General features: G+C 33.6%; 1 protein-coding gene across 6 annotated transcripts in view; it reads right to left on the reverse strand.

Moving 5' to 3' along the window:
- Window positions 1-15,724, reverse strand: part of RNGTT (RNA guanylyltransferase and 5'-phosphatase) — a 408,235-nt gene that overhangs the window by 285,635 nt on the left and 106,876 nt on the right. For all 6 annotated transcript variants that reach the window (XR_008519039.1, XM_054546048.1, XM_054546049.2 and 3 more), the window contains exons 9-11: window positions 11,177-11,312; window positions 7,273-7,344; window positions 1,860-2,024 (exon numbers count right to left, since the gene is read on the reverse strand). Coding sequence is in view for 5 of the 6 variants with exons in the window: in XM_054546048.1 (XP_054402023.1) it covers window positions 1,860-2,024; window positions 7,273-7,344; window positions 11,177-11,312 (373 nt within the window). In the remaining variant the exon portion in view is untranslated. The remainder of the gene's footprint in view (window positions 1-1,859; window positions 2,025-7,272; window positions 7,345-11,176; window positions 11,313-15,724) is intronic.

Here is a 15,724-nt window from a genome sequence, read left to right on the forward strand (position 1 = left end):
AACAAAGAAAAAAAAGAGAATGAAAAGGAAAATGGAGAAGATGAGGCATAAACAGAATTAGTATGCTCACGTGAGAACACAGGGCATGAAGAAGAGACAGTGAATAGAAGAAACTGGATGCTAAATGGACTATGCAAACGGAAGACAATTCCCCGAAGGAATGGAAGAGTAAAAATAGAGCATCTAAATGTAATCATCAGACAAAATCATAGCAATATTAGAACATAGTATAAAAACATTTTAGAGATGAAGGGCTTCTTAAGCAAGACAGAAAACCAGAAGATGCAAGAAATATTCTGCCAAATTTCACTACATAAAAATGAACTTTTCGGCCAGGCATGGTGGCTCACACCTGTAATCCCAGCACTTTGGGAGGCTAAGGCAGGCTGATCACTTGAGCTCAGGAGTTCGAGACCAGCCTGGGCAACACAGGGAAACCTCGTCTCTAGAAAAAAATACAAAAAAAATTAGCTGGACATGGTAGTATGCACCTATAGTCCCAGCTACTCAGTAGGCTGAGGTGGGAGGATCACTTGACCCCAGGAGGTCAAGGCTGTGGTGAGCTGAGATAGCACCATTGCACTCCAGGCTGAGCAAGAGTGAGACCCTGCCTCAAAAAAAAAAAAAAAAAAAAAAAAAACTCATACTCACCTTCCCATTACAATACACTGCCTTGCCTACAGATCAAAAAAAAAAAAAAGAGTGTTGGCAATGGGAAAATGAGCTCTCTCATCTGCTGGAGACAAAATTGCTTTATTTGGAAAGGAATTTGGCAGTAGTTACTAACATTACTCATAATCTTTAAACCAAAAATTCTACTTACCCTGAAGAAATATCCACCCATATAAACAAAAATGTTCACTGAAACAGTGTTGGTAATAGCAAAGGACTAGAAGCAATCTAAAAACCCATCAATTACAACATAATGTATAGTAGATCTTTACTATCATTACCATGCAGCACTTAACAAATAACATGGCAAATCTCTATGCACTGACATGGAAATATCTCCAAGATATACTGTTAAGTGAAAAAACAAAGCAAAACAAAAAGAACCAACATCTTGGAATATTTAGTATGATTCTTTTTTTTTTTGAAACAGAGTCTTGCTCTGTCACCCAGGCTGGAGTGCAGTGGCGCAATCTTGGCTCACTGCAACCTCCACCTTCTGAGTTCAAGCGATTCTCCTGCCTCAGCCTCCCGAGTAGCTGGGACTACAGGCACACGCCACCACATCTGGCTAATTTTTGTATTTTTAGTAGAGACGGGTTTCACCATATTGGCCAGGCTGGTCTTGAGTTCCTGACCTTGTGATCTGCCCACCTTGGCCTCCCAAAGTGCTGGGATTACAGGCATGAGCCACAGAGCCTGGCCTTAGTATACGATTCATTTTAAGTGGAAACAACAAAAATACTAAAAGAAAACCTTCAATGTATGTGTGTGTATATATATATCTATATATATATACATACACATATATATAAATGTATCTTTTCAATAAGAGTACGTACCAAACACTTTACCTTCAGGATGTGTAGGAGCAGGCCTAATGATTTTCATTCAATACATTTCTATGTTGCTTATAGCTTTTTAAAAAACTAGTATGACCAATGACCATGAAACAAAAACTATTATGAGAAAAAGGGAAACAGCCTAGTTTCAGGTGCCACCACTGAGAATCTTATTCAAGAGAAAAAGCCTAGGAGTCATACCATGTTTGACCAAAACAGCGCTATACCCAATTCGAGTATTTTCTGACAAAGTCAAGACAACTGGGCAGCAAAATGTCATTCATATTCATCTTGTAAGCTGAATTATGAGACATTATTAGCACTAATTTAAAAAAAATTAAACTTTACCTTTCTTGAAGTACAGATGTCAAAAAATGGCTTATTTCTGACACTAAATGGTTCCTGTGTTTTGTCAATGAGCCCAGTCTTCATTTTTTCGTGTCGAGGACTTATAATTTCTCGTTCTATACACTGCAGACGAACATTAAAATCACAATCTCCAACGGGCTGTGACTGAATTAAATAAAGAATTAGTTAAATTTCAACACTAACAACTATTTTATCAGCATAATCATCAAGGCTGCCACAATGTACATAATAGTCTGTGTAAACAGCATCCTCTGGAGTTATTCAGTGCACAGCCTGCACAAACATATATACCAACCCTAATAATTAGTTTGACTAACAATAGAACTATCTAAACACACAAAGAGACTTATTTTAAAATACAACTGTATAAAACAGTATGAGAAAGTGGCACAATTCTACTGTAAGTTGATCGAAATATTTCACATCTAGGCCAGGTGTGGTGGCTCACACCTGTAGTCCCAGCACTTTGGAAGGTTGAGGCAGGAGGATCACATGAGCCCAGGAGTTTGAGGCTAGCCTGGGCAACAGAGCAAGACCACCACCCCCAAATTTTAAAAAATAAAAAATAAAATAAATAATTTCACATCTGAATTAAAGTATTAATATACTTACTATTTATAGGTACAGAATCATTTTAAAATACAAAAAATATACACTCACTAGTCTTTTTTATTATGCATATAAATTAGTTGAAACCCTTTAACAGTACCTTATTACAGTATAAAAACTAAAATCCACAGAATTCAGAAAAGTACAAGCGAGTAACACACCAAAATAGGTAGCACAGTTACCTACAATGTTTTTTGTTGTTTAAAGTGCTAATGCTATAGATATCAGCAAGTAGAAGACATGTATCAAATACACCCTCAACTCTGGAAGCTAACACAGAAGTTTACATAATATGTTCAAAGTTATACAGTTATAAAGAAATAGTTCTCTCCCTCAAATACACTTTCCCTTGAGTGTTCTTAAAGCATATATGGTTTGAACTGTGAAATAAAAAGTACATGAACACTTTTGTATGAATTGAGGGTAAGTCTCGTCCTATCCATGTGGCATATACAAACACAGTTATAACATATTATCTGGTTGACAGTAATCATCCAGATTAGTAATTATCGCTTCGATGGCACATAAGCTACTCTTCTTTTTTACTTTGCAACTGGACACACCTTACGTGCATTTTCCCCCATCTTTTCTGTCTTTTTCCTCTTCTCCAATGTATATTTTCCAACCTAACATTTACTCAACCTAATGTTTACATAGGGGTGGCAGCACTTGCTTAAGGAGTAAACATTAAATATACCTTGGGGATGTCTTTTTCTCAACTTCAGAAGGATGACAACTTTGATATTCAGCAAAGAATAAGGACAGAGACAAAGTGAGTGAGAGGTATGAGGGAGCACACGTTCTCTTTACATAAAGGCATACAACCATCTGTAAAGGATATTTATTGGGGAAATGCTAGTAAATAACCATATAGTCCATGTGTCATCTCTTCTATGCAATCAACATCGTCAACAAGGTTGAAAAATATAAAATGTTAGACTGGTTTATTAGAGTTATTAAAAGAATTCAGACACCTATAAAATTAAAGTAGAATAAGCAACCCCTCTTTTATGTTCTAAAAAAAAAAAAAAAAGTCTAACAACTGTTAAAACATATGTAAATGTCTAAATTCCCTCCTAGAAGCTTTCTACCTTTATACATAAATTCACCAAACTTCAAGAATAGACAGAAAGCAAGTTCACCTTCAAATACACAATGCCTATGGGCAAAGTTAAGCTCTCAACAGATAGGTGTTGAATCACTGAGAAGAGACTACAAGAAACACTCAATAATTATTGACTAGCTTGTCTCCCTGTTTTCAGTTCTTACTCCCTTCAAAACACTATCCATGCTGCCACTAGTTATCTTTCAAAATAGTAAAAGTATGTTCATATCATTACTGTAATGAAAACCCTTTAACAATGCCTTATTACATAAAGAACTAAGTTAAAATGCCTTATTCAAGTAATCTGGCCCTCTACTTAACAATCCATTCTCATTTTTTGCTATGTCCCACACCTTACCATCCGTCAAGTATACTAACAGGCCGGGTGCAGTTGGCTCACACCTGTAATCCCAGCACTTTGGGAGGCTGAAGCGGGCAGATTGCTTGAGGCCAGAAGTTCGTGACCAGCATAGCCATCATGGCAAAACCTCATGTATTTGTATTTTTGTGCTAAAAATACAAAAATTAGCTGGGCGTAGTGGCACACGCCTGTGGTCCCAGCTACTCAGGAGGCTGAGGCACAAGAATTGCTTGAACACGGGAGGCAGAGGTTGCTGTGAGCTGAGATCGCGCCACTGCACTCCAGCCTGGGCGACAGATGAAGATTGTCTCAAAAAAAAAAAAAAAAATATATGCTAACAAACCATCTAATGCTCCTGACCTCCATGACTCAATCCTTCAAAACTAATTTGTGTCACTTTCTCAGTCTGCAATTCCACACTTCAGTGACTCAACTATACCCAGGGAAGTTGGAATACTCTCACCTCTCTAATACCACTATATCTTGTATATACCTTTGTTATGTTTATGATTTTAAAATTATAATTATTTCTTTACATTTATATTTCATCCATAATAGTCTGCAAATTTGCTTTAATTTTGTATCCAATCTAAACACATATCCTAACAAATACATTTAAAAATGCCTATTTTTAAAAAATTTGTATATATATACAACTGTAAAATACTATAAAATGTTACGTTTTTAATGTAAAATGTTATAAAACAGACAAAATAAAATAATATATTAAATTTTTTTTTAAGTTCTCCTGTGTTCTTCCCAAATTCCAATGAAACGCTGTGCAAATGGCCTTCTTTGGAAGCCAGTACACTGGCATGTGAATTCTTTAAAGGCAAGAAATTATGTCTCATTCATCTTTGTATACCCAGTACATATGTACTTAACATATAAAAGATGATCGATGCTGACAGTCAGAGGGTGAAAAAAAAAAGATGATTGATGAAATTCTTTCTGGACAAGCTAATAAACTAAGGGACTGAAAAGATTTTAAATATTATTTCAAAAAAATTCTTTTTCTAACAGTGGCCCTGATTTGGTGATACAAAATAAATAATGTTGTTAATCATCCATAAAGGCTCCATAGTAAATTAAAGAATTAAATATACGATACTTTCAATTATAAATGCATCCCAGTATCAGAAATGTAAAAATATATGTGGCTTAAAATCATGAAATACGGTAATAGGCACACAGTAAATATGTATTGAATAAACAATTATTGACCTCAAGACAAAAAGCATAACAATCATTTTTAGAATAAAATATAGATTAATTTCTTAAACAAAACAAAAAGTACAATATTTGGGAAGGTCTGATGAGATTGACTTCATTAAAATTTAAAGCTTCTGTGCATTAATAAACACTGATTTGGAAAACATATTGCCACACATATAACCAGAAAAGGACTAGAATCTAGGAAAGATAATTGACTCCTACATATTAAGAAGAAAAAAAAAAGACAGAAAACCAAATAGAACAAACTTGCAATTAAGTTACAAAAGAAAAATACAAACAAATAAAAATAAACCTCAGAAATATGTCCAACTTCATTGGTAATCAGGGAAAAAAATAGACAACCAAATAGAAAAAACAGAAGATTGTATTATAAGATTATACAAACTTGCAATTAAATCATACGAATTCCAAACAAGTAAAAAAAAAAATAAGAAGAAATATGTTAAACCTTGTTAGTAATCAAGGAAAAGCAAATTAAAACAGGATGATACCATTTCACACACATCAAATTGGCAATAATATAAATATCTGATAAAACCAACTTTGGCAAACTGAAACAACTATTTCTGAGAGAAATTTAGCAATGCAGATAATATAGCTGAAGCTGCTGATTTAATCACAATCTCCATGATACACTAATGACAGAATAGAGTTTTTAAAAACACTTCCCAGGTAATTACGTTCCAAGAATGAGAACAACTGTCCTAGCGAAATTTTCATGTGCGCACAAGAAAAAAAACATAAAATTGTTCAATACAGTAGTAATATAAAAGCAAAAAATGGAAACCTTAATGTTCATCAGAAGGAAAAAGGATAAATTCTGTATATTTATACAATTTAATACTCAATGGTAATTAAAGTGAATGAACTAAATCTAGACGTATTAGTACAAATAAATCTCAACATTATCTTGTTGAGCAAAGGTCAGCAAAGGTATAGTACAATAACATTTATATAACACCAGAAACCTTGCAAAAGAATATCATATATATTTTATGGATACACACATAGGTAGTAAAAGTATCTGAACATTCATGGGAACAATAAACACACCAAATTCAGGGTAGAGGCTGATTTTGGGCAAGAGATTTGAGATTAGGAGAGAGGTGTAACTAAGAAACTTCTATTGGATTCGTAATGAATCATGTCTTATTAAAAAGAAAGTGAACCAAAAGTATGAAGTTTTAACAAATCTAGGTGGTCAGTACATGAGTATTCCTTATATTATTTTTTAGACTCTTCTATATGGTGAAATTTTTCATATTTTTAAAAAGTATTAGAAAACTGCTAAGAGAGAGTACTCAGCTAAGAAGTGAGAGTAAGCCCAGACTGAACATGTATTAAAGCAGAGCTCAGTGTCAAGAAGGAGACAGAACTTCCCTACTCACAAAGAAACAAAGCCACCCCGCCACCCCTTATGTCTAGTTATAGGCCAATGAATGTTATTCCAAGATCTGAGATAAGATTAAGCCAGTTCTGGAAAGCATTACTTCTGAGGAATACAGTCAAACAGAACAAAATAAAACTTGATGTTTTCTGGCCCTGAGGCTCTTAAATTTGAAGCTCTTTGTTTTAAATACAGAAATTCAATCAAAAAATTAGATGTGTGTATTAAAAATGTCCAGGAAAAAAATGCCTTTTAATAACCTGGATTAATGCAACCCTGAATTAATACTGCAATTTATTACCCATTCAACAGTTCATAATCAGTTTCTCTTTTGTTTTGTTGCTGTTTTGGTGACAGAAATAAACTCATGAGATTTAAAAGAAAAAAGTCAAGTACAGGATAATTAAAATCAGAAATGTTCATTTTACGAAATGCTGTCTTATTTTATCAGAGTTAAGCCATTATTCTTTACTCACTTGCAAGTTAAAGAAACCCAAAACAAAGAAATGTGCGAAAATTAACAATAAGAGAAAGAAAAGGAGACATAAAAGGATTAACGAAAAGATACCCAGTGAGTAACCTAAGTCACAAATTTTCTTTCCTACTATCTCTAAGGCAGCACCAAAGACTATTTGTCAAAAATACATTCATTATTTCAGTAATAACTTGTATTTTATAAATTATAGGTACTTACATTGAATTTAATTATGTCATATATCAAATATCTAGGAACAGCCTGTCCATTTACTCTGTCAATAATCATCTCCTTGAAAGAGAAAAGAAGGTAAGTTTCTTCATACTTTAATAACAATTTTTTTAATTTAACTGAAATATGGCATACACACAGTAAGCACATAAACCATAAATATACAACTTGATGAAATTTCAAAATGAACACACTTGTACCCAGATCATATCAATAAACTGTTAGCCCCCATCCCCATCATGCATTTATTCTATACTGAAATAGAATCACCGACAATATCTCATCATATTTTTCATATTTGAATTTCCATGCTACATTTTGCTTTATGCTTGAATTACTAAGCGACAATTAAGGGTAGGGAGACCACAAATTTTAAACTCTAAAAGTCAGGATGTTTTTTAAAAATATTTTTGTTTAATCATTAATGCTTTAAATTTTGTTATACACCAATTACTTTAATCATAAAATCTATGACAATAAATGGCACCCTCATTATAGATTTAATTCCCATGTGAGCCATGTGGCCTTTCTTGGTTTCATATCACTTTACTAGGCTTTGATCAAAGGGAACAGGGCAAGAGAGTATGAACAGATCACTGCAAATCTACCATAGCCATTAAAAAGTCAAAAAAAATCTGCAGTCTGACAGAACAAGATAAGGACACTAAAGGATGACTACAGGTATAAAATGCAGTATTACATAAAATTTTAATTATTAATACGCTTTTGACCTAAAATTATTTTTCTTTCCTCATATTCTTACTAGGAAACCAGATAGGTTTTCTTGCTATCTAATTTTATAACAGAAATTCCATGTACAACCATCTAAAATTACAAAAAAAAAAACACTAATTTAGGAAAAACATATTTTGTTGTTGTAAGAAAGCATTACCTAAGCCTAAGTACAAGGAGTGTAGTTATTTCTACTTGAAGAAAAAGAGAAAGTTTGGTAATAAGGTATATGACCATTAGCTGCATCCTGAAAGATGCAGAGTATATTTTCCAGCAGGATAGTGGATAGGCCAAATGGTATAACAAAGGCATGAAAAAAGATGGCTTGGGGTAAATTGTCCAGAGCTGAGTATTTGTGATTAGCAATCACAATCAAAGATGAGACTGAAGACACAGGCATGCTTCAGATATAAAGAATATTATATTGAATAGCTTGGCTTTTGTGCTATGAGCAACAGGGAACCACTGAAGGGTTTTCAAAACCTGTGGGCCTTCAAGGCTCATCTCTGTAACTCATTCCTTGAAATCTTTCATATAAGGCTCCCTTGGTTCTAATCATCACAGTCCATATAGGTGATGAAATGTTCTGGAATTGGATAGTGGTCTTGATTTTATGACCTTGTGGAAAAGACTAAAAACCACTGGATTGAACATCTTAAAATAGTGAATTTCATAGTATGTAAATTGTATCTTAATTTTTTTTAAAAAAAGAACTAAATTAAAAAAAAAAAGAAATCCTAAAAGCAGTTCTTCAGATTGAAGAGGAATAACAGAACCCCAGATACACAATATATATTAAATGTCAGCTATATACATATTGGTTATACATGTTATATAATTATTAGCACAACAAAGTTACTAAAAGGATAATTCCTTTTAACATCAAAATATAAAATGTCATCTCTTCTTGATTGTTAATTTTCTCTACTTTAAGTTTACAGACTTTCTAAAGTTTCAACAATAAGCATGCAGTGTTTTATAAAAAAATTAATAGTTGAAAAAGACATGGAATTTTTCCAAAATTCTTGCTATTAACTTTATTGATTAACTGCTATATTCTTATCTTAGTCTCAATATTAAATTGATTAAATTTCACTGATGTGTTTCAAGTGAATTAATGCAGTATTTCTAAATTCCTATTTTCCACATTTTATAGGTCAAAGAACATAGTTAAGCAAAGCAAAACAAAAGCTTCAATGCTCACATCTGACAGTCAGACAATTAGGTGGTTTGAATTATTCTTGGATTTGGAATTTTACAAAAACAATTTGCACATGAAAATGTAGAAGAAACAGGAAACTACAGAGGACTGTTTTAATTAACTAACCAAAAAAAACAGATATGGCAACTATAATTCTAGCCCAAGTAAATTGACATCATGAATCATATTGCTATTTTTAAAACTTCACAAGAATCTATTATGCTGCTCTCAGTTATCCAAGTTTGAGGTGAAATAAATAGTATTGCTAAGTTAAATCTGCAGATGGTTAAATATCTAATTTTTAAGCATTATTTCCTACCTAGAATGCCCTCAGCCCACGTCCATCAAAAATCTTTCTATAGAAATCTTTCTGTTTCTAATGCCAACTCCTACACAGAACATATTTAGTTCCTGACTAACTAGATGTGATTTATTTCTCCTCTAAACTACCTCAGGACTTAAATACCTCTCTTTGGGTTATTGTTTTATTCAAAGGTCTCTTCCATCATTACCATTCATTCTCCACCCTGCTCAATTAAGTAAAATGTTTCAAGGGTGAGGCCTTCTCCTCAACCCTCTTAGCAATACCCGTACTCTTGGTATAGCAACTCATAATAGGCACTCAACAAACATTAGTTCAATTATAAACTATACTAAACTTTGACAAATGCTATTACTTAAGTCTTTTCCTTTCTTATATTTTATTAATTATAATGCTAAAAAAAGTACCTTAAATAAAGATAAAACTAAAATGTTCCTGCTCTTCCCATGAACCAACTACCAGAGCTGCCACAAATGACTATGACTTTTATGTACTACACAACTCCAAGGGTGCCAGTCACATTAACTATGATAGTTAAATCTATATACATATAGATACATATACATGTACATATGTATATATATCATTTTTATTAGAAAGTGGTATTTTGTTACACATGCTGTCATAGGAATGAAAATTTACTAGATACAGGAAAAAATACAAAAATCAAAATGTCCAACAAAAGGGAACTAGTTAAATAAATTACAGAACTGTTTCTCAAACTTGCCTAATTACAATCACTTCGTCACTTGTACGGACATGTAGGTCCCTGGGAGATTCCAATTCATATGGTCTAGGATATGCTATTGGAAAGGGTCATATTTTAAACAAGCAATTTTTTAACCCTACAATTTTCACCATCAACATAGTTTGGAAACCCCAATTTATGGTCTCTGTATACACAATGGTAAACCATTCAGATATTTATGTGAAAAAGATGTCCAAAACACATTGCTAAGTGTGGGAAAAAAGACAAGTTACTAACCACATGTAACATTTGTTTCTCTTCATGCAAAATTATATAACTATCCATATGTATATATATTTGACCAGAGCACTCATTTAACACCCTTTACATATCTTTAACAACTTTCTCCACTAAAGAAAATATCTCAAAGTATTACTTATGCTCAAAGATTCAGTTGGCAGATCCCTCTTTAAAAGGACCTTAATTCAATGTAAGTACACATAAGAAATAAATGAAATTTAACATCCTAATAAAAGTTAGATTTGGCCGGGCACAGTGGCTCATGCCTGTAATCCCAGCACTTTGGGAGGCCAAGGCGGGTGGATCACAAGGTCAGGAGTTCGAGACCAGCCTGACCAACATGTGAAACCCCTTCTCTACTAAAAATACAAAAATTAGCCAGGCGTGGTGGTGCATGCCTGTAATCCCAGCTACTGGGGAGGCTAAGGCAGGAGAATCACTTGAACCCAGGAGGCAAAGGTTGCAGTGAGCCGAGCTCATGCCATTGGACTCCAGCCTGGGCGACAGAGACAGACTCTGTTTCAAAAAAAAAAAAAAACAAAAGTTAGATTTCATTTGAAATTTCTTAACCAATAGAAATACACATTTACTTACAAGGAAAAGAAAAATGGCAATGTTTAATTTTATAGTATACATAAATATGACTTACGCCATCCAAGAGAGTATTTGATAAATGCATACGAAGATCTTTACGAAATGGAAATTCCAGATTTGAAACATGAAATACTGAATTGTCTCTATCAATCATAAAAACTTCATTTGTGCCATCAATCAACATCATGTACCTGTAAATGAAATATTAAAAAGCTAATATTTACAGTATAATATCAAGAACAGGGTCATGAGAAATAACATACTGGTTTTCCACAGACCTTAAACATCTGTAGACTAATGTTCACTAGAGTCTCTCTATCATGTAGATTAAAGTATCACAAATAATAATATTTTTTCTTTTTTTTTTTTTGGAGACAGAGTCTTCCTCTGTTGCCCAGGCTGGATGGAGTACAGTGGCACAACCTTGGCTCAGTGCAACCTCCGCCTCCCAGGTTCAAGCAATTCTTGTGCCTCAGCCTCCAGAGTAGCTGGAATTACAGCTGTGTGCCACCATGCCCAGCTAATTTGTTTGGTTTTTTTTTTTTTCTTTTTTTTAGTAGAGATGGGGTTTCACTATGTTGGTCGCAAACTCCTGGCCTCAAGTGATCTGCCCACCTCAGCCTCCCAAAGTGCTGGGATTACAGCGATGAGCCACCATGCCTAGTCCACAAATAATAATTTTTTTAACTTTTTTCATTTCCTATAGAAAACACAGAGTATAGGGAAATCTAAGTTTTTTATGGAGATAATGTGATGTTCAGGAGTAACCTTATGAATCCATCCTAACAGAGAATGGTTCTCTAGTTTTTATGAGATCTTAAACACTGAAGCCTTTCAAAGTTTACAAAACACACATATACACATATATAAATGTATTTTATTAGCTCAATAACTATATGGATTAGGTATTCTCTCCACTTCAAAATAGAAAAAAGCAGTGAAAAACATTAAGTGATTTGCCATTTGCCAGACTTTAAATTATCCAGTGCTCTTTCTACCATACCTGTTAGCAAAACAGCTAATCCCTCTCTTTGAATCAATATCATGATATAGCCAGATACCACAATATCAGGTATAACTTTTCTTCTCATTTATGACTATAAAATTAAAATATTTTTAAACACAGCCATAAGATTTTCAATCAGCTCTTATCTTCTCAAACTCAATCAATACATGGGGGAATTCATACACTTAACAACCTGTCATTCTTCAAATGGTCAGGTTATCATCACTGATTTCCCATCAGCAAATCAAGAATGGAGTTCTATTTCACACCACATATAAAGTCCAGATGGATTGAAGTTGAGGACATTACAGTCTGGGAAGCTATGCTACCAAATGGATAAGAAGACTTGGGGTGAAAATGAAGATCATATCCAGGAACCAAAGTCTTCAAAGAATGAGAAAAAATTTACAGCAAAAAAGATTAGAAAGTTAAAAGGCATAAGCCTCAAAGAAACAGAATCATTTTGTTAGGCTGTTTTTGTTTGGTGTTTGGTGTTAAATGAAAGACTGGAAGAAGAGTGGTCTGGAGGAACCAATGAAAATGAAAGAGAACACTGACCAGACTGTCCAACCTCCTACCCGCAAAGTACCTGAGTATGACCAAAAAAAGGCAGCAACAACTGAAAGATGCAGCTGAATCAAGTTAAGATTAGGGGACAGAAGAAATATTACATGAAGAGATGCAAGCTAACAGAGTATATGGAAGCTAATATAATAGTGGATAACTGGCTAACCACAAACCAGTGTTCTGAAGAGCAAAGTACACATGTTTAGGATAGGTGAGGAGAAATAGGAGAGCTGATGAAGGGAAAACAAGTGTACAAACAAAATGCAAAAGAGCAGCATGCAAGACCAAAGGGGCTTATGTTTTTGGATTAGATTGTGAAGTATGTTGTTCTTTGCTGTTTCCAAAATAATCAGTTCCAAAAAAAAAAAAGTGAAAAAAGAAAAAGGAAAAAAGGCAACATAATAGAAAAAAAAAATTTTTAAGTTTTAATAATAATGATAATTAGTTCCAGCAGGTGTCTGGGGAGCAAATGGAGAGCTCAGGCCCTTGCTATAATAGCTGCAGCCCTAGTAGATGGGGAGTGTGGGGACTCAGGTTTCACTAGGAAAAATAAATTCAGCCTCAGTCTGGACTGACTGTGTATATGAAAGACTCCTAGACCAAAGGCCAGGCCAGCCAGCACACAGACAACAGGAATACTTAGTTCGCAAGGCCCTCTGGCACATGCTTTTCAAAAGCAGCAATTCCTGGTGGATAGAGAGAATCTAAGCTACTTGGAAGAAGTAAGCTTTGCCTTGGATTATGTTTCAAAAGGAATTTAAATCAACAAAAGGGAAGATCAAATAAAAAGCAATGATGACATCGTCTGCAAAAATGGCATGGAAGACACACAACCCATCATGTTGTTAAGGACTTAGGCTGGCATTTTGCAAAGTTGATATTCACCAAAAGGGTATTTCAAGGCAAATAAGTTAGGAAACCACTGTATCTTTCTCTTAGAAAGTCAAGATATATATTAGGATATTTAAAGTTATGATAAAATATATAAATAAATCTGTTCATCTTATTTAGTCCACTGTTTCCTAAACTTAATCCTGATATCTGTTAAAATTTGACAGAATTGGTGTTCTATACTTACAATTTGAGAAAAGCTGACTTAAGCTAATAAATGTTAGAATTCAGAAAAAAGAAATGGTTTACTCTTATGATCATGTAATAATGATAACTGAAATTATATTTCCCCTTTCACTGACTGCCCAGAAGTTGAGAATTTTAAATTTAATGTTTACATAGAATAGGTATTATCCCAGGGTGAAGATATATTTATTTCACACACACACACACACACACACACACACACACACACACATCTTAGTATCAGACCTTTTCTTTTAAATCAAGTAGAGTATCAATCAAAAGAAAATATTTTCTATGTACACATGTGTATAAACAGATTTAAAAGACTAGGGAAGAAAAAGCTTTAGAGGACGGGATTTACAAAAAGGATAGCTTATGAGAAACACAGCTTGCTCCTGCAGAAACACCAGAGAAATTATTTAGCACTTGGTATTTAGGGATTCTTCCGCACACATAAATTTTCAGGCTTTGGAACACAAGTTCCTGAGCTATGATTTTTAGTTCGAACTCCAGTCATTCCAAATCATATGTTGTTTTGTTATGTGATACTAACAAAAAGTAATGAGCTATTTCATGTAAGGAATGTGGAAATATTTCCACATCACTACAAAGTCCCTGAAAGCAGCCAGATTATTTAAAAAGAGGCAACTACCTCACAAACTGTCAGATACTGCCTTAGTATATAACTATGGTGAAATATAATTTCTTATTAATTAGGAAATTATCTCAACTGCAAAGTTAATATTCATAATTACCAATAGGTATTTGTATTATATTCATTCCCATTAAAAGGCAAAATTTAATTCAGTATGCGTTTCCCAGATAGAAAATGCTAAAGTATATATACCAAAGGTATATGGATTACAGAAAAGCCAGATGTATAGACTACTTTACTGTAAATGCAGGTTTTCTACCAAAACTGGAAATAATCTTTCAGAGCAGTTGCTGAGATGTGAGATATATAATTAAGTAAAACAACCAAATATACATTAATAAAATTAGGAAGTACATAATTAAAGAGAAGGAAAACTGACGGAAAACAATGGTAACTAATACCACCTTAGAGTCCTAATTCACATTCCTCCCAGTAGTCTGAGAGTAAAATGGTCCTTAAACTCCTTGTAATTTAAAGTTATCACCAATTTAGACCCAACTCTGATCATCAATTTAGGAATTTATCTTATACTCTATGAAGGCAGAAATCCTATCTATTTTGTTCCTTCTCACAGCTTAAGTATCTTGCACAGTCTATCTGAATACACACTAAAGGAAGGCACTCAATATTTGTTAAGCAAAGCTGTATGTACAACCAAGTTCATCATAATATTTTATAACAGTGAAAGGGTAAAAACTCAAATGTCCATCATTCAGCAAATAGGTAAAATAAATATTGCATATTCATGTAAAAGCATACTAGTCAAGCATTTTTTAAACAATGATAAAAATATTCATTAATATGGAAAGAGATTTACAATATATTTAGTGGGGAAAAAAGCAAGTTTAAAACCAGAATACATTAAATAATTACAGAGGAAAGGAGGACAAAACTGTATATATAGCGTAAATATAGAGTAAAGCCTATACCAAAATAGTAAGAGCTGCCCCATCTCTATGTAATAGAATTATCAATGATATTTGCTTTCCTCATTATGCTTTTCTGTATTTTCAAAATTTTTAAAAATAAACGCAAATTGCTTTTAGACACAGGGGGCAAAATTAAAGCTTTACAAGGGGGAAAAAAGCCACCAAGCCAGAAATGCAGTCTATAATCAGACCCAGAGAAACATTTTCCCTTTGCAAAGTGGCAATGAATTAAGACAGGATTCTAGCCCTTGTTCTTTGTACCACAGTGGCTTCAAAACAACAGATATTCCTCTTCTTCTATCATACAGCCTACATACTAGAGCATTTTGATGGGCAATAAAAACAGAAAAGCTGATCATTTACATTGAT

Source organism: Pongo abelii, chromosome 5 (assembly GCF_028885655.2).
Source record: "Pongo abelii isolate AG06213 chromosome 5, NHGRI_mPonAbe1-v2.0_pri, whole genome shotgun sequence".
Classification (NCBI taxonomy): domain Eukaryota; kingdom Metazoa; phylum Chordata; class Mammalia; order Primates; family Hominidae; genus Pongo; species Pongo abelii.